The 27,990-nt window shown below is 45.0% G+C and overlaps 1 protein-coding gene across 1 annotated transcript in view; it reads left to right on the forward strand.

The window, feature by feature from the left end:
• ercc4 (excision repair cross-complementation group 4) overlaps nucleotides 1–27,990 on the forward strand; it is a 52,259-nt gene that overhangs the window by 14,057 nt on the left and 10,212 nt on the right. The window contains exons 2-6 of the mRNA XM_070900956.1: nucleotides 5,804–5,984; nucleotides 12,145–12,340; nucleotides 18,428–18,635; nucleotides 22,499–22,679; nucleotides 26,910–27,041. Of these exons, the coding sequence (XP_070757057.1) occupies nucleotides 5,804–5,984; nucleotides 12,145–12,340; nucleotides 18,428–18,635; nucleotides 22,499–22,679; nucleotides 26,910–27,041 (898 nt within the window). The remainder of the gene's footprint in view (nucleotides 1–5,803; nucleotides 5,985–12,144; nucleotides 12,341–18,427; nucleotides 18,636–22,498; nucleotides 22,680–26,909; nucleotides 27,042–27,990) is intronic.

Genomic DNA, 27,990 nt, shown 5'->3' on the forward strand with positions numbered 1-27,990 from the left:
CAACTGGAGATGTGTGTGCCATCTCTCAACGTGCAATACATGCCTGCATTTACCAGGTCACGGCTGCACTGTATGTGCGAAGGAATGACTTCATCAATGTCCCAATGGCCGCACAAGTGATCCATGAGAGGGCTGTGGGCTTCTTCAGGATTGCCAGCTTCCCAAAGGTACAGGGCTGCATTGATTGTACCCACATAGCCTTGCGAGCACCTGTGGAGGATTCTGAGCAGTACCGAAATAGGAAAGGTTTCCACTCTATCAATGTGCAGCTCGTGTGTGACGACAAGCAGCACATCATGTCAGTCGATGCGAGATACCCTGGCAGCACCCACGATGCGTACATTCTACATGACAGCGTTATATCTGACACGTTTGAGCAGCAGCCAGAAGGGCAGAGTTGGCTACTGGGAGACAAAGGGTACGCCCTGACCACCTGGCTCATGACGCACCTACGCGTGACACGGACAGAAGCTGACCGTCAATACAACATGCCACACATTGCGACGTGCAGCATCATTGAGAGGACCATTGGCATATTGAAACAGCGATTCCGATGCCTGGACCATTCTGGAGGACAGTTGCTATACTCTCCTCAGATTGTCGGTCACTTCACTGTTGTGTGCTGCATGCTTCATAACTTAGCCATCATGAGGCAGCAGGAGCTGGTAGTGGAACCAGAAGACCTACGTGAGGGTCCAGTGCATGATAATATTACGGAACAGCAGGATGTGGATGATGACGACGATCAGGAAAGCATGCAAGTGCCTGATGCCGGAGCACGAGGTCGGAGGAGGGCCGTCCATCGTGCCCCTTTCATGATTGCTCGAGCCTTGCGCCAGCAGCTCATCCGTAAACGCTTCAACTGTTGATGCCTGAGGGCTCTGCGACCACTTTTGTGCATGGACATGTTTATTCTTTGCAGTTGTTCCTACGTTGTGTTGTGTTAATGGAACATGAAACAGTTTTAATGAAAAAATATTTTATTGAAAAGTTAATGTCACTGTAATAAAATATTTGTTGTATCAAACTATACTTTTTAATATGACTCTTGAAGATCACTTAAAAACTTGTAAAGTTACAAAACAATCGCAATGTGAAAAATCTTACACTCAAGATCACTTAAACTTCAAGATCACTTTTTAGATGCAAAATTAAATAAGTTACAGAATGTGAGAGCATTTAAACTATAAGATCACTTGAAAACCCTGAGATCACTTATAAGTTGTAAAGTTACAAAACTTACAAAACAATTTCAATTTGAAAAACGCTACTACAACTGCATCAAGAACAAGAACAAATGCAGCAAAGAAAGGCTGCAACCATCTCTCATCCATATCTCAGTGAATGTTTACTTCTTCATGGGGGTGTCATTTGAATGGCCGGGCTGCGTGCCCTTGCAGCAGCTACCTCAACCAGGCCCTCCCTGACGGCATGTGCCGGCACTTGCATGCCCTCCCTGACGGCCTGTGCCGTCGATTGCACTCCCTCGGATATTCACTCCCTAAGTTCCCGTGTCATTACTGCTATTTCTCCCGTCAGGACCGTCAACTCTTCACCCACTGCACTGACGCCACCGATGAGTGATCGGGTAAGCTCATTGGTCTCCATACCCAATGCCACAACCTGATTCACATCTGTTGCACGCTGCATCTCAGGAGAGCGTGTCTCCAATCTCCTCCTCCTCTGCCTGTGTCTGCCTCGTGGCACCACTACACAGGGAGGCGTGGGCTGGGACTGTGGGACTCTGTGTTCCAGACGGCAGAACTAGAGGGAGAGGCTCGGGCTGGAACGGTAGGACGAATGGGTGTAAACTGCTCCATGATATCAGCAGCAGCACTGGGACCCGCAGCATCGGAATCAAAACCATGCAAGTGGAACCAGAACCTATGCAAGAGGGAGGCGCAAGCTCGGACAGTAGTGCACTGACTGTAGAATGCTGCATTATACCAGTAGCACCACTGGGACCCGCAACATCAGAAGCAAAACCATGGAAGGTGGAACCAAGAGCTATGCTAGGGGTTGAAACTCTGATGCCCCTTGATGGGGGCTCATAAACATTAATTTGGAAGCTCTCCCCTGCAGACATTTCAGTCATCGCTGCCATCATCCAGTCTGGTTCGTCCGCATCTGGTTGTACTGGTTCTTGTTCTGTACCCTCAGGATCCTCAGGGTTGGCGGCAGCAGCATAGTCATCATCATCATCATCATCATGTTTTGCAAAATACATCAGAACAGTCAAATGTTTAACAGCAAGGGAGGGGGCCGGATGGGTGGCATGAGTACTCACACATAGCAGGTTAGGCAGCAGGTTGATTTAAAAGGCCACGATGCATTTTCAGGACTTGCCCTCTTCCTCGCGTGCGGGCCCAGCTTGTGCTGTACTGATTGCTTTTCTCCATGTACGACTCATCATAGCAGCTACCCTCTGTTCCAAGGGTGTCAGTGGATGCAGATTGGGCACGCCTCCTCCTGTTCGAGTTGCCTCCCTTTTGTTGTGGGCCAATTTCTTCTGCAAAGAGTAAAATATAACTTTTTACAGAGTGTGTCAGTCTGTAAGGTGGACATACAGATAGCCAGGTTACAATTACGATTAAATTAAAAATGGGAAATATTACTTACACTAACTACTTGACCAAGGTCGTGCCATTTCTTTTTATACTGGCTTCCAGATCTCATGGTATGCACCACTGCGCAGTAATCTTCTGCAACTTGGTTCCACCGTTTCTTCTTTTGGTGACACTTTTATGCGACCTCTGTTGCTGGTATCTAGCTCCTGCCACCTCTGCTCAATTACCTTGACTAATATCTCCACTTCCTCATGCAAGAAATTCTTTGTTCTTGGTGGATGTTGATCCATTGCAAAGTTGAATTGGCACTCTTATTTCTCAATACACACAGTCCTTAATTTGCATGGACCAATGCAGCACTGGTTCTGCAAGTTTAGCAGTGAAAAGCTGAACTCACTGATTTCAGCAGGTGATTTATTCAACAGTGCTGCTAAAAGCACTCCCTCACACACAAAAATATCACTAAAATTAAATCACAAGCCTTTCCAGGGGTCCAAGAGACAAATCTTCACTTTTCCTCCAGTCCCTTTAAAAATGGCCGAGTGCCAATGTTTGTATCACACTGCGCGTGCGCGCACACTCCAACGCGCTCGCGCAGGGTTGCCAGCACGACGTTGCCTCATTTGAATTAGACTCGCCCCCCCACTGCTTACAGAATCGGCGCAAGTGTCTGGCTCCGCCCCCCGCTGTGATCTGCGCGCCGCGCCAAGCTGAGTTAGAGTTCCGAGGAGCCGGAGAATCTCGCAGTTTTTTTCCTGCACACTTTTGGGCGCGAAGAACAGGCGTCCAGCTAGGGGCTGCGCGGCCCGAAACTTCGGCCCCTAGTAAATAGTGAGGAGGATTTTAACAGACTTCAGGAGGATGTAGACCGACTGGTGAAATGGACAGACACATGGCAGATGTAATTTAATGCAGAAATCTGTGAAGTGATGCATTTTGGTCGGAAAATTGAAGAGAGGCAATATAAACTAAACGGTACAATTTTAGCGAGGGTGCAGGAATTGATAGCTGGGGGTGTACGTACACAAATCTTTGAAAGTGTCAGGACAAGTTGAAAAGGCTGTTTTAAAAAAGGCATCCATTCCTTGACTTTATAAATAGAGGCATAGAGTAGAAAAGCAAAGACATTATGTGAAACCTTTGTAAATCATTAGTTAGGTCCCAGCTGGAGTATTGTGTCCAATTCTGGGCACCGCATTTTAAGAAGGATGTGTCAAGGCTTTAGAGAGGGTGCAGAGGAGATTTACTAGCATGGTATCAGGGTACCTTGGAGAGGCTAGGGTTGTTCTCCTTGGAGCACAGAGGGTTAATGGGAGATTTAATAGAGGTGTTCAAAATCATGAAGGGTTTTGGTAGAAGGGTTGGTAACCAGAAGACAGAGATTTAAGATAATTGGTAAAGGAACCAGAGGCAAGATGAGGAGATTTTTTTAATGCAGCGAGTTGTTATGGTCTGGAATGCACTGTCTGAAAGGATGGTGGAAGCAGATTCAATAATAACTTTCAAAGGGAAATGGGATAAATTCTTGGAAGGGAAAAATTTACAGGGCTATGGGGAGAGGGCAGGGGATTGGGACTAATTGAATAGCTCTTTCAGAGAGCTGTCACAGGCACAATGGGCTGAATGGCCTCTTGTGCTGTATCATTCTATGATCTGTCATGCTTATATTTCAATGAATATAGAAAATGCTCAACATGGTAAGAAAAATTATCTTGAATTTAACTTGGAGGCTGGTGAGTGGAGATGGTTGGGCTTCAGCCTGCATTGTCTTGTCATCTAATCGACTATAATGGAGTCGTCACTTGAGAGTTTTGCACAGGTCTCACTCACTATTCTCTAGAATAGCTGATGGATTACCCTTGCCTGTGTACTAGATGAAGTGCAGCAGCTTTTGGTGTTCAGAATCGCCTGAAGACTCATGGAGCAACTCAATCTCAAATATCACCCTTTGGGACTTCATTACAACCTCAATTCTCCCCAAGATTAATGTCTACTGCGCATCAGAGCATTTTGAGAGCAACAAACCTCTAAGACATAAGTCATGCTGAAAAGAAAATATATACTTGTAATGTATCTTCGGTATATTGATCTGGAGTATCCGTTTGGTGTGCAATCCGCCCAAAATCAGCCAAACCAGCGCAAATGATTGAGGAATTTCCACAATCTTTTGCACTAGTTTAAAAAACATCACGGCAGAAGCTGGTCCCCAGAACTGGCCATGGCCCGATCGAATTAATCACCATTGCGAGTTTCCACTAATTGCACCCATTTGTGGGCCTTTGAGGAGGCTCTTAAAATTAATATTTTTTAGGCAGAAGGACAGTTATAGACATGTTTTAAAAGCTTTCAAATATTTTTAATTTGGTAAGAAACTGACTTTTAAAGTTATTTTCAGTTATTTAAAATCAAGTTACTCAACCCATTTTCAGCTGAAGGAATAAAACAGCACCAGGTTGCCAATCTTAAAAATGTCAAATATTTATTATTGCAGACATTTTTTTTAAATTGCGTTCTAAAACGCTGGTTCATGGAAGATTTTATGTGCGATGATATGCGAATAAATCTGAGCAGAAACTTGAGCAAAGAAAAATACTTTTTAAAAGTAGAGCAATTTTGGGTGCAATTTGCACCCCGATCGCCAATTACACCAAAAATGGAAACTCTGGGCCAACTTGTTTCATCTAGGAATTGATACTGGTGATATATATATATATATATGTATTTCTCGAGACATTGTTGAAAGGTCTGGGGGGAAGAAGGGAGCACCTTGTGTACAAATTCTCTTAAGGATTTACTCTGCACTGTTCATGGAATTTGTCTGCCATGGATTTGTGGGATGCTGTATAGAATCAAAGATTACAACCCTGAAGGAGGCCATTCTGCCCATCGCACCTATGCCTGTGCTAGATCTTCAACTGGAGTTATCTGCTGCAATCCCATTTCAGCTGCCCTACCCCCATATCATTTGTTCTCTATTTTAAACCTCAAAAGGAATCCTGATCTGTCAAAAACCCAGACAATAGATTTTTAAAACTAGTTTTATTTTTGGTTGCCAGTTTTCAGACACTATTGGTCACCACTTTGAGGGTTGCTTTTGCTACCATGGGAACTCCATGCAATAGCACCCCTGCCATTAGCTGAAGTAGAGAGACATTTGCAGTGTTCACTACATATTGGCACCTACGAGACACAGGAAAGAGAGTGAAATGTTAAATGATTGCTTTTCTCTGTTTCAGCAATATTTTATTGAGCAGTTACGGTCTGAAGGAGTGTCTCATCTTCCTCGTATTATTACCAACGAAATTCCAGGCAATGAGCGTTATACGGTGTACACTGAAGGTGGGGTCTTCTTTGTGACTAGCCGGATTCTAGTTGTCGACTTCTTAACGGATCGTATTCCTGCAAATCTTATTACAGGTAAGTGGTCCATTGGTTGATTAAAAATAAAATCCTTTCACCACTCTTAACTTGCCCTGATGTCGGAGCTAGAACAAGATGAGATAAACTACCAGTCCTTATCACGGAGAAAGATGAATGGTGTAGATCAGAGTCTCATTTGTCAGACCCAGTACGTGTTTTAGCTAATATTTGCTTTCCTTTTTGTGGAATCCCAGGGGATAAAAATAAAATACAAATTTCCTCTGCAGTCCTCTGAGACGATCATTATTGGAAATGTTTTAGCTTGTGTTCAGTCTGCTTTGAAATGAAATGCATTCACTAGAAAATGTTAGGTATTGCAACCTCTTCTTCCTGCAGTAAAGTTACCTCATAAGTTTAATTCCACATGAGCTTTGAGAAATATTGCCTGTTGTCCTCTCTGTCAGCCTTATCAAAGTTCTTTTTATAGAAACATAGAAATTTATAGCGCAGAAGGAGGCCATTTCGGCCCATCGTGTCCACGCCGGCTGACAAAGAACCACACGGCCCTTGATCAGCAGCCCTAAATGTTACACACAAACCTATGAACAATGACGGAAAGGCAAAGAGCATTCAGCCCAAACCAGTCCGCCTCTGTGACAACTGTGACACCCCTATACTGAAACATTCTACACTCCACCCCAACCGAAGCCATGTGATTTCCTGGGAGAAGCAAAAACCAGATTAAAAATCCAGGCCAATTTAGGGAGAAAAAATCTGGGAAAATTCCTCTCCGACCCATCCAGGTGATCAGAACTAGCCCAGGAGATCACCCTGGTCGTATTCTATTCCCTGCAGTATTTACTATTATATCTACGCCGTTCAACAAAAGGTCATCCAATCAAATCCCAATTACCAGCTCTAGGTCCGTAACCCTGTAGGTTACTGCACTTTAAGTGCCCATCCAACCATCTCTTAAAAGTGGTGAGGGTTTCTGCATCCACCACTCTTCCAGGCAGCGAATTCCAGATCCCCACAATCCTCTGCGTAAAGAAGCCCCCCCCCCGCCCTCAAAAACCTTCCACCAGCCACCTTAAAACTATGCCCCCTTGTACTAGACCCCTCCACCAAAGGAAATAGGCCCTTACTATCCACTATGTCCAGGCCCCTCAATATTTTGTACACCTCAACCTCCTCTGTTCCAATGAGAACAAACTCAGCCTATCCAATCTGTCCTCATAACTAAGATTCTCCATTCCAGGCAGCATCCTAGTAAATCTCCTCTGCACCCTCTCTAGTGCAATCACGTCCTTCCTATAATTCGGCGACCAGAACTGCACGCAGTATTCCAGCTGTGGCCTAACCAAAGTATTATACAATTTAAGCATAACCTCCCTGCTCTTGTATTCTATGCTTCAGCCAATAAAGGCAAGCATTCCGTATGCCTTCTTACCCACCTTATCCACCTGGCCTGCTTCTTTCAGGGATCTGTGGACAAGCACTCCAAGGTCCCTTTGTTCATCTACACTATTAAGCGGCCTACCGCTTAATGTGTATACCCTTTCCTTATTAGCTCTCCCAAAGTGTATCACCTCTCACTTTTCTGAATTAAATTCCATTTGCCACTGCTCTGCCCACCTGACCAGTAGATTGATATCCTCCTGCAGCCCATGACTTTCCTCTTCATTATCAACCACACAGCCAATTTTAGTGTTGTCTGCAAACTTCTTAATCATACTCCATATATTCAAATCTAAATCGTTGATATATACCACAAAAAGCAAGGGACCCAATATTGAGCATTGCGGAACCCCACTGGAAACATCCTTCCAGTCACACAAACATCCATCAATCATTACCCTTTGCTTCCTATCTCCAAGCCAATTTTGGATCCAACTTGCCACTTTGCCCTGTATCCCATAGACTGGTCATGAAGGTTAAATCCCATCATGTGGGACCTTATCAAAGCCTTGCTAAAGTCCATATATACTACATCGTACGCAATACTCTCATCGACCCTCTTGGTTACCACCTCAAAAAATTCAATCAAGTTAGTTAAACACAATCTTCCCTTAACAAATCTATGCTGACTGTCCCTAATTAATCCTTGCCTTTCCAAATGTAGATTTATCCTGTCTTTCAGGATTTTTTTAACAATAATTTTCCCACCACTGAGGTTAGGCTGACAGGCCTGTAATTACTCGGCCTATCCCTTTCTCCCTTCTTAAGCAAGGGTACTACATTAGCAGTCCTCCAATCCTCCGGCACCATGCCCAGATCCAAAGAGGACTGGAAATTGATGGTCAAGGTCTCTGCTATTTCCTCTTTTTTACTTCGCTCAACAGCCTGTGATGCATTTCATCTGGGCCTGGGGACTTTCAAAGCTGCTAAACCCCTTAATACTTTCTCTCTCTCTATATTTATTTCATCCAGAAATATCACACTCCTCCTCGATAGCAGTATCTGCATTGCCCCTTTCCTTTGTGAAAACAGATGCAAAGTATTTGTTAAGAACCCTACCAACATCTTCCGCCTCCACACAAAAATTACCCTCATGGTCTCGAATAGGCCCTACCCTTTCTTTAGTTACCCTCTTACTCTTAATATATTTATAGAAAATCTTGGGGTTTTCCTTAATTTTGCTGGCCAAGAATTTCTCGTGCTTTCTCTTCGCATTCCTAATATCCTTTTTAATTTTGCCTCTTAACTTTCTATATTCCTCTAAAGATTCTATAGTATTTAGCTGTTGGTATATGGCATAAGTGTTATCCTCCCCTGTAAGTCATTAGACATCTAGGGGGCTCTAGAATTATTTTTCCTGGCCATTTTCTTTAAAGGCACATGTTTGGCCTGAACCTTCTGGATCTCCTTGAATGCCTCCCACTGTTCCGACACTGATTTACCCACAAGTAGCTCTTTCCAGTCCACTATGACCAAATTGCTCCTTAACTTAGCAAAATTAGCTTTTCCCCAATTCAGAACTTTTATTCCAGGCCTATCCTTGTCCTTGTCCATAACCAACTTCAATCTGACTGAATTATGGTTACTGGCATCCAAGTACTCTCCCACTAATATCCCTTCAACGTGCCCAGCTTCATTCCCCAAAACTAAATCCAAGACCGTTTCCTCTCGTGTTGGGCTTGCTACATGCTGACTAAAAAAGTTCTCTTGAATGCATTTCAAGAATTCCGCACCCTCTGTACCCTTCACACTAAATTTGTCCCAATCAATATTTGGATAGTTAAAATCCACTACTATTACTGCCTTATGGTTTTTGGACTTCACAGCAATTTGCCTACATATTTGCTCCTCTATCTCCCTCCCACTGTTTTGGGGTCTATAATACATGCCCAGCAGTGTGATCGCCCTTCTTTTATTTTTCAGTTCGACCCATATGGCCTCATTTGATCCCTCTAACATATCATTCCTCCTCACCGCTGTAATAGTTTCTTTAATCAGTACCGCGACACCGCCCCCCCCCCTTTTTTTGCCCCCCTCTCTAGTCTAAAAATCCTGTAGCCAGGAATATTGATCTGCCAAACCTGCTCCTCTTTCAGCATGTTTCTGTAATGGCTATAATGTCATACTCCCAAGTGTCTACCTGGGCTCTTAGCTCATCCGTCTTATTCGCCATACTCCTTGCATTGAAGTATATACCATTCAGCACAGGAAGACCTCCTTGCTTACTACTTACAAAGCCCTGTTTCCTCTATCTTACAGATTTGCTTTCTAGATTCTTGCTGTCTAATTTCTGCTTTACTTCCTTCCCTTTTGAATTTGTTCTCAGGTTCCCATCCCCTGCCAAGCTAGTTTAAACTCTTCCCAACAACACTAGCAAAACTCCCCGTGAGGATATTGGTCCCGGCACTGTTGAGATGCAACCCGTCTGGTTTGTACAGGTCTCATCTCCCCCAGAAGCAGTCCCAATGCCTCAAGAATTTAAAGCCCTCCCTCCTACACCAACTTTCCAGCCACGTGTTCATCCTCTCTATCCTTCTATTTTTATATTCATTAGCACATTGCATGGTAGTAACGCAGAAATTACCACCTTTGAGGTCCTACCCTTTAATTTTCTTCCTAGCTCCCTGCATTCTTCCTGTAGGACTTCATCCCTCATTTTACCTATGTCGTTGGTCCCATATGGACCACGACCACTAGCTGTTTACCCTCCCCCTCCAGGATGCCCTGCGTCTGCTCTGTGACATCCTTGACCCTGGCACCAGGGAGGCACAAAACCATTCGGGAGTCATATCTACGGCCGCAGAAACGCCTGTCTGTTCCCCTAACTATAGAATCCCCTATCACCAGGGCTCTTTTATTCTTCGTCCCTCCCTCCTGTGCAGCTGTGCCACCCATGGTGCCTTGAAATTGACTCTGGCTGCACTCCCCAGAAGCACCATCGTCCTTACCGATACTCAGAAGTGAATATCGGTTTGAAAACGAGATGGACTCACGGGGGGACTCCTGCGCTACCTGCCTAGCACACCTGGAATACTGCGTGAAAGGATATACTTGCTTTGGAAGCAGTTCAGAGAAGGTTCACTAGGTTGATTCCGGGGATGAGGGGGTTGACTTATGAGGAAAGGTTGAGTAGGTTGGGCCTCTACTCATTGGAATGCAGAAGAATGAGAGGTGATCTTATCGAAAACTATAAGATTATGAGGGGGCTTGACAAAGTGGATGCAGAGAGGATGCTTCCACTGATGGAGACTAGAACTAGCGGGCATGGTCTTAGAATAAGGGGCTGCCCATTTAAAACAAAGATGAGGAAAAATTTCTTCTGAGGGTTGTAAATCTGTGGAATTTGCTGCCTCAGAGAGCTGTGGAAGCCGAGACATTGAATAAATTTAAGGCAGAAATAGACAGTTTCTTAAACGATAAGGGGTTATGGGGAGCGGGCGGGGAAATGGACCTGAGTCCATGATCAGATCAGCCGTGATCTTATTGAATGGCAGAGCAGGCTCGAGGGGCCGTGTGGCCTACTCCTGTTCCTATTTCTTATGTTCTACTATGGTCACCCACTTCTCTACCTGCACGCCTTTAAGCTGCAGGGTGACCACCTCCTTAAACATTCTATCCACATAGCTCTCAGCCTCGCAGATGCACCGTATTGACTCCACCTGCTGCTCAAGCTCCGAAAAGCAGTTGAAGCTGAAGACACCTCCTGCACACATGGTTGTTTAGGCTGCGCGAAGCATCCAGGATTTCCCACATGCCACAGGATGTGCACTCCATGGGACTGAGTTGCACTGCTATCCCTCTAGTTAGACTTGTCTAGTTTAAAATCTACATAAAAAGAAATAGAGAAAAGAGAGATATTTACCAACTCACCTCACCGACCTCTGTGGCCTCCGAGCTCCCGGCCTCGGGGCCTCCCGACCTCAGGGCCTACTCACTCGCCGAACCGCTCCCGGCTCTACTTGCCGAACCACTCCCGGCCCATTCACTCTATTCTTTTAAATAAACTTTGTCTATAAAGCATTTGAAGTCAAGACAACTCAGTCCCATGGAGTGCACATCCTGTGGCATGTGGGAAATCCTGGATGCTTCGCGCAGCCTAAACAACCATGTGTGCAGGAGGTGTCTCCAGCTTCAACTGCTTTTCGGAGCTTGAGCAGCAGGTGGAGTCAATACGGTGCATCTGCGAGGCTGAGAGCTATGTGGATAGAATGTTTAAGGAGGTGGTCACCCTGCAGCTTAAAGGCGTGCAGGTAGAGAAGTGGGTGACCATAGTAGAACATAAGAAATAGGAACAGGAGTAGGCCACACGGCCCCTCGAGCCTGCTCTGCCATTCAATAATATATTCAAACTCTCTGTTCGAACTAATCAGTAAAATGGCGGGATTGGTGCTGTGGGTGGCTCCCAGCCTGTCCTGTGGTGAGTGCATGGAGGGATGGATACAGTCTATGGCTGTCGGCCACTCTTCAGAAAGGATTAATCATTCTGCATGAGCATTCACAAGAAAGAGAACTAATACTCTGATACCCTCCTCCAAAGGTGTTGATGGTGTCAGCTTTCATAACTGAGAATATAGATCTGTGTGATCCCAGATAGAGCATTTATTACCTTTTAGATAACTTTACTGTCTGATGTATAGAGTTGGGTCTCTGTTTTAGAAAAATTTATAATATTGACACTCCTGGATTGCCTGGACGTAACCTAGTTGCATTAATGTCTTCTGTGACACAGTGAGTGCTGCAATACTTTATATATTTGCAGGTATTTTGGTATACAAAGCTCACAAAATCATTGAATCGTGTCAGGAAGCATTTATTCTTCGGCTTTATCGGCAGAGGAACAAACAGGGTTTTATCAAAGCTTTTGCAGACGATGCAGTGGCCTTTAGTCTTGGATTCTGCCGGGTGGAACGAGTGATGCGAAACTTATTTGTTCGAAAGCTGTACCTCTGGCCCAGGTAAGCACAGTATGGAGAAAAGTCTTAACCTGCATTGCCAGTTAAGAGAATAGAGTTCATCTCTCACAATCCTCTAAAAGTTGCTAATTTGTCAATTCAAAGGCTCCACAAACCTTCTATTCAATGCACAGAACACTGCTCCTCTTTTGATTTTAGCATTAACTCATTTTGGTCATTCCATCCAAATGGGAAAAACAAGTTTAGTGGGATTTTTATTTTATCTATTGAGTGCATCCATTTACTGTTGTAGGAGATTAACAGATGAAGTCTCACCATTTCATACAGCTGCCTAATGCCAGTGTTACACTGGGATCTTTGTACCATATTTACATATAATGTGCTGCAAAAGTTCCAGTGTGAAGTCACTGAATCCAAAGCAAATGCAGTTGTGTCAACTTCATAAAACCCACCCATGGCAGTGTTCCAATATTGGATGTGATTCTGCCAGGAGCCGAAACAATACCCAGGAGTCTAAAGCACTGCCAAGACGTGTATCAGAATAATCCTATACTGACTAAACAGCATGGGTCTGCCTCAACGAACAGTAGATAGTACAGCACCGGGTAAGTATATATGGACCAGATACTTGGTTTCTTCCAAGCCCATTACTGCTAGTACACACAGATGTGTACTTCGTTTCAAAGGAATCACCACAGTGTTCATAGTTTCAAAGGAAGCTCAAGAGTTTTGTGAAGTCATTATAACCTGGCTGATCTATCTGAAGTTCTATTCTTTAACCTACTTCACTCTGGCCGGGTGCTTTTTTAACACAAACGGCACAAGGATCCTATGTCAAGGCAAGACTCTTTAATTATAGTTAATTGAGACAAGGGGCCCGAAATTCAGTACTGCTGGAAAGCTGGTGCTCACCCCCACCTTTTTGTGGCCATCAGTGAAATTCTTTTCGTGGTTGGGCCACCCCATATTCAGCACCAAATGTGAACAAATGGGTTCCAGAGCTAATGAACCCTTCCAAAGTGGATTTTTCAGCGGTGTGGCTGTTTTAATTTGAGTGTTATCACCATTGAGAACTTCAACTGCAGGTAAGGGTTTCTAATGAGCCAGCTGCTCCGTGGCCTTTTTTAAAGACTAGTGTTTGCAGCAAGGCCCTGAGGGGGGAAGAAGTTTGGAAGTATGGCTGGTGTAAGAGGTGCAAGGAGAGCCAACAAGTTCACTGATATGGAGCTAGAGGCACTGGTGGACGGTGTGGAGAACAGAAGAAGAATGTTTCCTGACATGGGGAGACCTGGCAAACCGCCAGTATATTATACATGGAGGGAGATTGCAGAGGAGATGTCAGGCACCTCCATAAACGTGAGGACGCGCCCTTCTAGGAGGGTGCTGGCCAGTCTGCACCCGGCCCTTCCAGGGTAGCGATGGGTCGAAGTCTCCTAGCTCTGGGGCGACGAGGATCCTCCTCTTTGTCCTGTGCCTCTCCTCCTCCTCCTCCGGTGGTGCTGCTGGCTCGACCTCCAGCAGCTGTCCCCTCATGATGGCCAGGTTGTGCAGCATCCAGCAGACCACGACGATGGTGGAGACCCATTGGGAAGAGTACTGCAAGGTGCCACCAGAGCGGGCCAGGCACCGGAACTTCTGCTTAAGAATGCCTATGCACTGCACAATAATGCACCTGGTGGCACAATGAGCGTCATTGTATGCATGCTCTGGCACTGTCCTGGGGTTCTGCAGTGGAGTGAGCAGCCAAGTGGGCGTGATAACATAAGAACATAAGAAATAGGAGCAGGAGAAGGCCATACAGCCCCTCGAGCCTGCTCCGCCATTTAATACGATCATGGCTGATCCGATCATGGACTCAGGTCCACTTCCCTGCCTGCTCTCCATAACCCCTTATTCCCTTATCATTTAAGAAACTCTCTATTTCTGTCTTAAATTTATTCAAGTCCCAGTTTCCACAGCTCTCTGAGGCAGCAAATTCCACAGATCCACAACCCTCTGAGAGAAGAAATTTCTCCTCATCTCAGTTTTAAATGGGCGGCCCTTTATTCTATTATGCCAGTTCTAGTTTCCCCTATCAGTGGAAGCAACACCTCTGCATCCACCTTGTCAAGCCCCCTCATAATCTTATACGTTTCGATAAAATCACCTCTCATTCTTCTGAATTCCAATGAGTAGAGGCCCAACCTACTCAACCTTTCCTCATAAGTCAATCCCCTCATCTCTGGAATCAACCTTGTGAACCTTCTCTGAACTGCCTTCAAAGCAAGTATATCCTTTCGTAAATATGGAAACCAAAACTGCACCCAGTATTCCAGGTGTGGCCTCACCAATATTCTGTACAACTGTAGCAAGACTTGCTTTTATACTCCATCCCCTTTGCAATAAAGGCCAAGATTCCATTGGCCTTCCTGATATCCCTTGTCCCCAAGCAGCCAACCACAATCCTGATTCGGGCCAGTGAAGACGGTGGGCACGCTGGTCTGGCGCAGAATGAACGAATCATGGCTGCTATCTCCCTAGCTCGGTGCCTCTCTGCATGGTGCTGACGGCGATGCCTTCTCCTGCGTGCCGCCCTGCTTCTGACCAGGTGTACCAGGTGTCGCCCTCCCAACACTCCTCCCATCCTCAGGGTCAACCCTGCCAAGCAGGTCTCTGCAGTCCACAGGTCTCCACTAAAGAGTCAGACCTGAAAGTTGTACAAAAGTCTGTGCAAACCTCTGAGCAGCACTCAGCAAGTTGAATGGAGCCAAAACAATTAATAAAACTATTAAAAGATAAATACAGTGGATGCTGTAATCGTAAATAAAAACACATAATTAATAAAACAATTAAAAGATAAATACAGTGGATGCTGTAATCTTAAATAAAAATCCTAAAATTATTAAAACTATTTCCCTACCAAAGGGCCCCGATTGCGGCAACACTCCAGCGGTGTCCCGTTCGAGCACCGACTCGAATACCTCGCGGGGACACTGCTGGGAAAAGTCCTACCTTTTTGCAGCTGAAAATCCCTGTCCTTGCCGCTTTTCAGCGCCCCGCCGGGGCAGAGCTCTCCGCTGGAATGTCACCTTTACAGCGGCTTCACCGCGCTGTTTCCAGCGGTAGTGCACACAGCTCAAATCCCCCCCCCCCGAGCTAAATATGGCTCGGGGAGGGAAAATCATCTGACCGCGGCGGCCCATCGATATTTTTCGGTCGACCGCCCAAACCCCACGGTAACCGTCCTTTTGGGGATGGTGAATTTCGACCCCAAGGTTTTCAGTGTGATTAGACAGAAGAGGTGTACTTTGCATATTTAACTTCCAGCTTGCACACCAGAAACAGATGAAAATAAAACACCAAACTCACAATTTAATATTTCAGCCGCCAGAAGGACATTTTGATCTTTTAATATCTTGATCTGTTGACAAAAGTCTCCTTCTACAGTTAGCCAAAAAAATCCACCTTGAAACTTGTACAGCTGGAATGAAGATGATGAATTGCTGCTTGGTATTGAAGGTGTGTCCTGTGTATTAAATAGGATGTTTGCAGTCTGTAATTTGTCCTTGAAACTGTTTACTTGTCTTATAAATGTTATGCTCCATTATTTAGTGAGCAGTTTGTACACATAACATGCACATTGTTTTTAAGAGTCGTGCAGTAAGTGCTTGTTACAATGACCATCACATTAACGCAGTATAAAAGTAGGATTCTATCCGAGAGTGCTGGGCCTTCTTACAAGAGCAGGTGTACTAGAGAGCATTGCCACATAAAATGTTAGTCTAAATGATCTGCACTTTGCTCCTTGGGTTTTCCTCCCAAAATCTAATCTTACCACCATTCTGATCCAACATCCAGAGTAAAGAGAGCTATCCAAACTCTTCAAACATTCCCTTCAAGCTCAAATTGAGTGTAGATGAGTAGAGAGACCTTGATGTCCATATACACAAATCCTTTAGGGTGGCAGGGCCAGTTGATAAGGTAGTTTTTAAAAAAAACATATGGAAAAATATTGAATTTATAAATAGAGGAATAGAATATAAAAGAACTTTATAAATCATTGATTAGGCCTCAGCTGGAGTATTGTGGACAATTCTGGGTACCACATTTCAGGAAAGATGTAAAGGCCTTAGAGAGGGTACAGAGGAAGTTTACCAGGGATGAGGGACTTCAGTTCTGAGGAGGTTGGAAAAGTTAGGACTGTTCTCCTCCTTGAAACAGAGAAGGTGAAGAGGTGACCTAATAGCGGTTTTCAGATGATGAGAGGTTTTGATAGAGTAAATATGGAACAAATATTCCCTCTGGCGAGTGGGTCAATAACGCAAGGTCATTGGAAAAAAATCTAGAGGGAAAGATGAGGAGAAATGTTTTCACTGAGTTGTTGGGGTTTGGAACATTCTACCTGAACAGGTGGTGGAAGCTGATTCCATAAATCGTTTTAAAAGGGAGTTGGATACTTGAGGATGAGGAACTTAGAGACTTAGAGTCACAGACAAAAAGCAGGGATGTGGAACTAAACACAATTGCCCTTTCAAAAGAGCCAGCACAGGCACGACAGGCCGAATGGACTCCTGTGTTGTTTCTATGATTCTATGAAATTCAACTTGTAACAGTTGGCAATAGCAGATGTCCAGATCTTAATAGGGTGAAGCAATAGAAACATAGAAAATAGGTGCAGGAGTAGGCCATTCGGCCCTTCGAGCCTGCATCGCAATTCAATGAGTTCATGGCTGAACATGCAACTTCAGTACCCCATTCCTGCTTTCTCGCCATACCCCTTGATCCCCCTAGTAGTAAGGACTACATCTAACTCCTTTTTGAATATATTTAGTGAATTGGCCTCAACAGCTTTCTGTGGTAGAGAATTCCACAGGTTCACCACTCTCTGGGTGAAGAAGTTTTTCCTCATCTCAGTCCTAAATGGCTTACCCCTTATCCTTAGACTGTGACCCCTGGTTCTGGACTTCCCCAACATTGGGAACATTCTTCCTGCATCTAACCTGTCTAAACCCATCAGAATTTTAAACGTTTCTATGAGATCCCCTCTCATTCTTCTGAACTCCAGTGAATACAGGCCCAGTTGATCCAGTCTTTCTTGATATGTCAGTCCTGCCATCCCGGGAATCAGTCTGGTGAACCTTCGCTGCACTCCCTCAATAGCAAGAATGTCCTTCCTCAAGTTAGGAGACCAAAACTGTACACAATACTCCAGGTGTGGCCTCACCAAGGCCCTGTACAACTATAGTAACATCTCCCTGCCTCTCTACTCAAATCCCCTCGCTATGAAGGCCAACATGCCATTTGCTTTCTTAACCGCCTGCTATACCTGCATGCCAACCTTCAATGACTGATGTACCATGACACCCAGGTCTCGTTGCACCTCCCCTTTTCCTAATCTGTCACCATTTAGATAATAGTCTGTCTCTCTGTTTTTACCACCAAAGTGGATAACCTCACATTTATCCACATTATATTTCATCTGCCATGCATTTGCCCACTCACCTAACCTATCCAAGTCACTCTGCAGCCTCATAGCATCCTCCTCGCAGCTCACACTGCCACCCAACTTAGTGTCATCCGCAAATTTGGAGATATTACATTTATTCCCCTCATCTAAATCATTAATGTACAATGTATACAGCTGGGGCCCCAGCACAGAACCTTGCGGTACCCCACAATGTTTCAGGTATCTTATTTTAAAATGTCCATAATAATTTAGTAATAAGTGCTGGTACCAAAAATCATGCTGACTTTCAGTGCCTCAAATGCGGAACTGTTTTTAAACAATATGATTGAAATATTAGGCCTGCAATTCGGTCACTATTTTATCTGGCATCGTGACCAGTTTTGAATGTGCTTTACTTGGATCTGTAATTGGTTACATTACATTTTCCAACCAAAATACCCGATTAGGGATTGCCAATTCAGGAGATAAGCACCTTGTTGAAATGAGTTAATCCTGGTTAGATATCAAATGAAAGTTATAAACTTGGAATACTGTTGCAGTATTGAATAGTTTTGGCCACATGTAGAAATAGAAGTATTTTCTGATAGAACTACTGTTGAAGGACAGATTGTTTACTGGAATGGAAGTCTGTGCTCGGCATCTCCCTTGCTATCTTTCACTGGTATGTTTATCTCTCCTGTTAGGTTCCATATAGCGGTCAGCTCCTTCCTAGAGAGGCACAAACCTGAAGTAATAGAGCTGCACGTATCTCTGACGCCTGCCATGCTGGCTGTCCAGACTGCTATAATGGACATAATGAATGCCTGCTTGAAAGAACTTAAACGCTACAACCCATCTTTGGATGTTGAGGATCTGTCTCTTGAGAATGCTGTTGGGAGGTCGTTTGAAAAGGTTTGTGATTCGGAATTTTTTAAAGAAAAATGAACTTTGGTCTCCACATCCAGTTCCCTGACTGAAGGGAATGTTGCCAGGACTCAGCAAGTAGCGCTCCTGAGCCCACAGCTGGTGGATGACCTCGGAGTAGCTTGGGGTGATATTACCTCCATTTTCCAATTTTCCTCATTCCTTTAGTTCATTCCTTGTTCCCTCTGTGAAGGATCTTGCTTCCATTTGGTGCATTACTAGGGCAGCACAGTTGAGAACTGGAACTTGCCATGTGGAGAATCATTCTCTGTTATTTTTTAACCTGTAGATGGTGTTGTTGAGTCTGAGTAATTGGTAGGCACTTTTGGAATGATAGAATTCCTAATTCTACAAAATACAAACAGGCTTATAAATCTGCTTGTATAGGGTAAAATACCTGCTAAAATTGTCCTCTGAGCTCACAAAAAAATTGAAATGCAGTTCAACAAATAGAAGCTGAGTTTTTTCTATAGCTTGAAACAGCCTCTAGTGATTGAAGCTGAGTAATAAGACCCGTTCATTGTGCCTCGTCACTGGTGCTTGGATCCTGCATCTGCCCCTCAACCAAACTGTTGTGAGTTTTGTAGAGATTTGCATACTGTACCAACCAGGTTCTGACCCGAATATACCACCACTTCTATTTAGAGACTGTATAAAGGTAGATTTTCATAATTTGCACATCTTGGAAATTTATGGAATTTTCCATCCAATAAAATTAATTGGCAGAAAATCCCTGCAGGATATGTTGACCTTCATGCCCAAATTCTCATGGTGCACTTCCAGTCTGTGCTGTGAGTGCGAATTTACAAAATCTAACTTATGAATGCAAGCATAAAGACACAGCCTTGATAGGGGATAAAGTCACCTGTAAAGTATCTGTAATAGTGTACTTGGGAAAGAGTTTGGTATAATTTCTCTCTTATACATTTGGTCTCTAATCTATATACTTTCTCAGGTTTACCTTCACCAGTGTCTCCATAAGTGGATAACACACCCCCTATGATTCAGAGTTTACTTCTACCACCCAATGCCTAGCCATATGATAGCGTGACCTGGGGGGTTATAACAATTAAACCTCTTGTTATATGAACCAGATGTTATAATGTTACCCTTGTATCCACATGCACTTCTCCAACTTTCCAAAAGGCAGACTGATCAACACTTTAATGAGACAAAGCCAAATGTGGAGAGTGTGCAAGAACAGTCTGTACAGGAATCCCCTCCACGCAGAACTGAAAGGCACGGAGGGGATTTCCCAGAGGAGGCTCAAGTTTTGAGGCACGGCTCCCGAGGGAGGTTTCGGGGCTTGGCGCCGATGAGGAATTCCGTCCAGACGGGAGGAATTCCGTCCGGACGGGGACCAGTCCCGTCAACCTCTTCCGTAAGAGGCGCAGGAAAGGCTCCACGCGTATGGCATATAACTGGCCGGACATGGGGCATTTCTGGCGCACCCCTCTCTCAAAACGAAGGGGCGCCGTCAAAGACCCATTAACCTTAATCAGACACACCGCGGCGGCGTAAGAAAATCGGATCCGAGCGACGAAATGTATCCCGAACCCGAAAGCGCGCACAGTTCCGAACAGATACTCGTGATCCACCCTGTCTAAAGCCTTCTCCTGGTCGAGGGAAAGGAAGGCGACCAACAGACCAGCCTCCTGGGAATGATGGATCAGGTCCCGGACCAGATGGATGAGCAACATTCTGCAAACTGGTTCATCTGGCTTGAGTACACTTGTTCTGCCCTTCCATTCAGAAAATTTAATCTCTCAAAAGTAAAATTTAACCTAAAATATGTAACATTTCAATATAAGTCATACCAAGATCCTTTCATGGCAAAAATATTCAGAAATCCAAAGTCATGAAACAGCAATATATGATCCATGCTATACTGAAGGTTATAGTACACCAGAGAGTTCTCTAGTGAGGAGCAACTATTTGTACTGCACTTTTTTTTGACAGACAGCCCATAGCGGCGGTCCTGGACCCGATGGCCGGTGGGGGGGGGGGAAGGAAAGAGTGAGAGGGGAAGAGGGGGAGGGAGGGGGAGTGTGAGGGGGAGTGGCGGGGGGGTGGGGAAGAGAGTGTGAGAGGCGGGGGGTGGGGAAGAGAGTGTGAGAGGCGGGGGGTGGGGAAGAGAGAGTGAGAGGCGGGGGGTGGGGAAGAGAAAGGGGCTGGGGGGAGAAGTTGGGGGAGAGAGAGAGAGGCTGGGGTGAGAGAGAGTGAATGAGGCTGGGGGCAGGGGGAGAGAGTGACAGGCTGGGGGAAGAGAGAGAGGCGCTGAGGGGGGGGGAGGAGGAGGGGAAGAGAGAGAGAGAGGCGTTGGGGGGGGGGAGGAGGAAGATGGGGGAGAGAGAGGCATGGGAGGGGGAGAGAGGCACTGGGGGAGGGGGGAGAGGCGCTGGGGGGGAGGGAGAGAGAGGCTATGGGGGGGAGAGAGAGAGAGAGAGCAGGGGAGAGAGGGGGGCTGGGGGAATGGGGAGAGATAGGTTGGAGTGGGGGGGGGATGGGGGAAGAGACAGACTGGGGAGGGGGGGGAAGAGAGACTGGGGAGGGGGGGGAAGAGAGACTGGGGAGGGGGGGGAAGAGAGAGAGACTGGGGAGGGGGGGAAAGAGAGAGGTGGGGGGGCGAGAGAGAGAGAGAGGCTGGGGGGATGGGGGGGGAGAGAGAGAGAGAGGCTGGGGGTGGGGGGGGGAGAGAGAGGCTGGGGGGAACAGAGAGAGAGAGAGAGAGAGAGAGGCTGGGGGGGGGGCAGGGAGAGAGAGAGAGAGAGCAGCTGGGGGGTGTGGGGAGAGAGGCTGGGGGGGAGGGGAGAGAGAGACACGGGTGGGTGGGAGTGGGGGGTTGGAGGGGAGAGAGGGATCTCGGAGAAGGCGGATCATGTTCTTCCAACCCTACAAGGGACATCATTGGATTGGATGATATCTAGAAGTCACGACACTGTCACTATTCACTTCACACCCAATAAACCTGTTAACAATCCGTACACAATGCCCCATCTATGGTGGAGGTGCAGGGAGCGCGGCGGAGGATGCACTTGCGCTGGGGAGGGATGTAATTGGACTAGGGTAAAGCACTTTGGCTGGCCTTTGCTGTCTTCTGGGGACCTCTGTTGCTTCAGGAACTCAAAATGGATTGAGTTACAATTTGCAAAGTCAGTGAGACCATGGGATGGGCGGTTCCAGTGACACATTCTGCAAAACTTCAGGGTGTGGCTTATCCTCCAAGGGGACAAAGGATGGGGCATGGTGGCCATTTTGGCAGTACAAATAAACACATCCATTTTATAATGTGACAATCAAAGTTGCCTCAAAGTCTATACCTGTAATGTGCATCAACATTTGATTGGAAAAACTGAAGTATTGTACAAAAATGAAACAGTGGTATAGAAAGAGCATTCATCAATCCACACCCAGGCTGTCCATAAAAGGATTTTCTTTTGTGAATAGCTGATCACAGTGTGCATCCACTACTAATTACCTTTTAAATGGAGGGAGCAAACCTTTGGAAATAGCTATTTAATTTTGAGTTTCCTTTCATTCATGAGCTTTATGATACTGTAGATAATCTGAAGAGTCAGTATCAAGTTAAGTACTCAGCTGAATCTAGCAAGTTGATCGTCAACAAAGCAGGAACACGTTTTCTAAGACCTAGTTAAAGTAGGAACGATCTTGCACATGTACCCCAATACTTGTATGTATGTCAACTGGCTGACAAAGCACGCAGCAAACTATATACAAGGCTCCGAGACCTGTGGTCATTAGTTTCTCAATCTTGGCTTCCGTAGCCTTTATGTTGCCTCACCAATGAATACTTTTACTTGTTTAATGGGCCCTATTTTCTTATTTTACAGGCGTTGTGTTACTATTTGGATCCAGTCTGGCACCAACTTGGTGTAAAAACCAAGTCTCTCGTGCAGGATTTGAAGATTCTTCGCACCCTGTTACAGTATCTGACCCAGTATGACTGTGTTACCTTCCTCAATCTACTAGAGTCCCTTCGGGCAACTGAAAAAGATTTTGGACAGAATTCAGGTAATTCTGACATAAAGTCTTGAAAATTCTGCTGATAGAGTGTTCATTATCCAGAAAAGATATCATGAGTAACCAGAGAATTGACCATCTATGCTTCTACAAATAGCTGTCACTGGTCATTTCTCAGAGAAATGTTTGTTGCAGATTTTGGGAAAATGTTCAGCTTATGAAGCCTCCACATGGTGAATCCTGCCTTGTACTGCTTTAGCACTGCTTAGCACTTGGTACATTAGATGGCAATGGTGCTAAAATATGTGGGGCAGGAGAAGGGTTACAATTTCCGGGGTCATTCTTCCAATCCAACATTAGTTTCTTAACAACAAATAAGATCAATCTAATAGTATTGAATACATGATCTTGAGAGAAATGTTCTTTTCTTCTGTTATTATTTATTGGAAAAACTGGAAGTGTTGTATAAAAATGAAATGCATATTGTAGGAAGAGCACTCATCAATCCCCACTCAGACTGTCCACAAAGGGATATTCTTCTGTTAGGATTTCAAAATTTTCATCCTGGTTTACAAATCACTCCATGGCCTTGCCTCTCCCTATCTCTGCAATCATTTTCAGCCTCACAATCCCACAAGATGTCTGTGCTCCTCAAATTCTGCCCTCTTGAATATTCCTCATTATAACTGCTCAGCCATCGGTGGCCGTGCCTTCAGCTGTTTGGGCCCTAGGCTCTGGAACTCCCTGCTTAAACCTCTCCGCCTCCCTACCTCTCTCCTCCTTTAAGACGCTCCTTAAAACCTACCTCTTTAACCAAACTTTTAGTCATCTGCCTTAATTTCTTCTTTTGTGGCTCGGTGTCAAATTTATCTGTTTTGTCGTGTAACACTGCTGTGAAGCGCCTTTTACTACATTAAAGGCGCTATATAAATAAAAGTTATCATCTTTGAAAGATAAACAGGCAGCCAATGAACAAAGGCTGCATCCTAGTACAGTCAATATTGATAGAGGAAGGAGAAAAGAAAGGTTTGCATTTATATAACGTCTTTCACAACCTCAGTGCTTCCCAAAATGCTATACAACCAATGAAATACTTTTCTAGTATGTTTTGAAGGAGCTAGGAAGATGCTTATGTTCATGTCTGACAAATGAAGACCTGTACATTCAGATCAACTCATTAGACACAGGCACTCTAAAGGTGCTAGTCAGATATAATGAGCAGTCCAAGAATTCTGAGTGGTGAACACTATATGAAGTATATCTCCCTTCAGTGCTGTGGAGGGACATTTGCAAGACAGCTTGCAGTGTGCTAGCTAGCTTGATGTTCTGTATGTTATTTCATTTTTCCTTCTGCAGCATAGGATGGGTCTTGGTGGGCTCTTAGCCTTTACAAGATTATAACTGGATCAGGTCAGCGCCATAAGAGATGTCCACATTTATGACAGCTCTCCATGTTTATGACGGAAGCATAATTGCTGTGGCTACACCTCAGCTTTCTGTATCGTAGAATCATAGGGGCCGAACTTGGTGGACTCGCCGCCCGCTGTTGTCGAGTTTTCTGGGCGGCCTCCCCTCCGAGCGAGTTTGGTGGAGGCCTCCCGCTGGTGGGGTGGGGGGACCGCCCGTTGGCGCGCAATGCACGTAAGTAAGTGTCCTCCCGCCCGTCGAACTGCGAGTTTGGTCCGGGCAGCGGTCCACTGCAGCAAGGGAAAGGACCGCTGCGTGGAGACAGGCCTAACCTCAACGGTAAGTATGAAGACCTGCAAAAAAAAAGAGCTAGTAAACTTGTTTTCTTTATTTTTTCTGGCGCTTCAGGTGGATGGGGTCCCCTGAAAGTTCTCCAGTGGTTTTTTCTTATTTTTTGGAAATTTTTATTTTTATCTGTTCCCCCTCCCTGGGCCCGACTCAATCCTCGGCGGTACTTTGCCGAGGATTACATTTGCCGCTGAGATTGGAATCTCCCGCCCGCTGCTGCCCAGATTCATGGCGCAAGTCCTTTTTTTGCTGACAGGTGGTCTTTCCAGGACTTTTTTCATGGAAGTTCCACCCAAAGTACCGTCAGGTATCAGTGGTCCTTTTGGGCGGGACTTAGCTTCCACCAAGTTCGGGGCCATAGAAGTTTGAAGCACCAAAGGACACCATTGTCCCCATCTCACTGTGCCAGCTCTCTGAAGGAGCTATGCACATGGTTCCATTCCCTTGCTCTTTCTCCATACCATATAACATTTTTCTTATTCACATTCTTAACCACTTCTGAAAGCTGTTATGGATTCTGTCCCACCACTGTTTCTTGTAGGGCAATCCACATCCCAACAAACCTCTCAATTCTCTTAACTTCTCTCTGTTGAATGATTTTGAGCCAAGTCTCAGGAAAGTGACCTAAGTGCAGACTGGCTTGGCCAGTGTACAAAGTACTAGTATCATGCTGTTAGCAGCACTGGATGTTCTGGTGCCATTACAGTGGATTGACCCATGCATATAAGTGATTGATGGTATCATGATGTCACTACTGGGATTTTGCCATTGCTATTTGAACAGCTTGTTTCTGGTCTACTGATTTCAAAACCAGCACATTTAGCTTATGGTTACCATTGATAGCACAAAAATAATATAAAATCAACGTCTGTAAATTGAATTATATTACATTTTTCTACAAATTTCATTTCAATTTCAACGGGCAAGCCTAGCAGATAACATGTTAGCCCTTGGTACCCAATGTTTGAGATCACTGGCTGCTCTTTGCAGGTGTGGGAGAATAGCTATAGTTTTAGAGCAAAAGTAAAATGCCATGGATGCTGGAAATCGGAAATAAAAACAGAAAATGCTGGAAATACTCAGCAGGCCAGGCAGCATCTGTGGAGAGAGAAATAGAGTGTCAGGTCGATGTAAGTTTTACAGCTATAGTTTCACAGTTGACTGTTCTGTTTGTGCACTTCCTTGATTTGATGATCTCTGCAATCGACTGGGATTCTAGTCAGCTATGAGATTCAATCATCCAGTCATCCCATTTTGCCAAGAATTGAATCTCACAGCAGGGCGAAATCTTGATAGACTGAGGAGATCAAAAGCAGCACAGAATTGGGACAATTGGCTAATCAGGACAAATCTGTTCCCTTTGCAATTTCACCAGGGTATTGGTGATTCAGTTAATTCTGTCAGTGTGGCAGTAGGCTGAGGAGATCACCAACGTTTGCAGGGTTTTTTAAACTATATTTTGATTGCACCGTAATGTTTTTCTACATTAAAGGCATTCCAAGTTGCTGATTTACTCCATTTTTTGAGGGAGGGTGGGTGGTTCAGCGTCATTGACTGCTTCTGTAGGTGATTTTTGGCCCTATATGTACCAAACAATGCTTTCACTTGGCCAGATATCTAGCATTCCCAGGATCGAACGTGAAACTACCTTCGCTTTGTTTCAGCTTACTAGCTTTATGATGTGTCCTCATGCAATTTTCTTTGACTTTAAAAGACAGCAGAATAATTCTTGGATAATACTTTGGATCAAGTACAGTAGTGTAGTAATGATGTTACTGGGCCAGAAATCCAGAATGAGAGTTCAAATCCCACCATGGCACTTTGAGAATTGGAATTCAGTTTAAATAAAACACCGCTGTCGGCAAAAGTGGCCATCGCGTTTTGTCGTAAAAACCCAATTGGTTCACTAATGCATTTCGAACAAGTTAGTTTGTGGAGGATGGATGATGGGAGACATCTGAAAAATCCGATCAGAAAATTCTTCATATTCCCCTCCCCCTCCCAGCTGCTGCAGTTGTGAAGGGAATTAGCAGCAGTAGGGATGGATATTACCATGGTGCTGGTAGATTGATCTACTCGCTTTTTGTTAAGTGATATTTTAGAGTCTTGTCAAATGTTTTGCGGCAGCTTTGTAGACATCAGCATTTTTAAATTTATTTAATAAAAGCATTGAGTACTATGAAAAAGAGATCAGAAAGCTGATCTTGGCAAAATAAAATGTTCCCTCAAGAAACACATGGCTTTATCTGAATTGGCACTGCTTTAGCTATGATGGTATATATCCTGGCACCCTGGCTGCTGTTGTAGAAGTCTCCAGTTGCAGCTTGGAAGGAGCCAGTGGCATAAAAATTGAGAGCTGTGTTGACTTTGACGGCCACTGCAGATCATTGTACAAAAGGTGACATCGTTCATCCAGCGCTTCCTTAATATTATGTCCTTGACTGATTCATGAAACATTGACTTGTTTGATGCCATAAAGCTGTGGTAATTAGTGAATATTCACTTTCTATTGTTTTGTGTTGACAGGATGGTTATTCCTGGATGCCAGTAATACGATGTTTGTGAATGCTCGAGCCAGAGTTTACAAGCGTCCTGCGGTGAAGCTTAAAAACGCAAGTAATGTGGTAATAACTGAACCAAAGGAAACGGACAAGACAGGTGTGTATATAATTGACATCACTTCTGCCTCGATGGCTTCAAATGAGTTGGGGCTCTTTTGGCTGCTTGCTGTGGAAAACCTTTGTCTGTTTCCAGGATTACTTTTTGATTACAGGAAAAAGTAAAACTTTGACTTGCAGAGAGTGACAAATCCTGATTCCCAGTGGTTTCTTCATTTTGTGTTCCGTGGACACACTTCATCGTGCTGTGGTCAAGGGAATGGTGACAGTACACTAACACGTTTTATGGTTGGTTGTGCCGGCCACCATTCTGCTCATGAGGAGCTTCTTGTGCCTGCAATCTAGCAAAGGCTCAAACCTATGCTTAGTGATTGACTCGTGCCTATCCTTGAGACCTCTTTGGGGTCAAGGTGGCTTCAAGATGATGCACCTAGCAATGAAAGTTTGGCAGACTTGATAATTTGATACCCAAGCTAGGCAGGTGTGCAGTATCTTTGATGATTGACCAGCCAGCCTGGCTCACTTACAGAATCTGGAAGGTTAGGTTTGGAATTCTTTCCCACTCTGCTCCAGTTAACCTAGCCCACCTTAGCCATTAGCTGTACCTGACTGGACAAGCAGTGGGAAGCTGACCACTACTATGATGGTAGACTGCACATTTAGCTGGCTAAAGTTCAGTTGCCCTATGCTCTGCGAAGTTGTACCAACGCTCCCTGGACTTTAGGTAGGTGGGATGCCTTTCCGTGGAGAGTGTATGCATTCCATACGGAACAAACAAGATAAGTGGGGGGCCAGAATGGAAGGAGTGCAGGCCGCTACAAGGCCCTCTCCTTCCATAGGGAGACCTTGGGGCCATTATGGCTACTTCTGGAACCGACATCATTTTCCCCTGGGGATGTAGTGGTGACACGAGCAAACAGGAGGGAAAGTAGCTGGAGACCCGGCACCCACAATGTGCAGGCAGTGGGCAGGGCAGGAGCTGGCAGAGA

This window comes from Pristiophorus japonicus, chromosome 15 (assembly GCF_044704955.1).
Source record: "Pristiophorus japonicus isolate sPriJap1 chromosome 15, sPriJap1.hap1, whole genome shotgun sequence".
In the NCBI taxonomy this organism is placed as follows: domain Eukaryota; kingdom Metazoa; phylum Chordata; class Chondrichthyes; family Pristiophoridae; genus Pristiophorus; species Pristiophorus japonicus.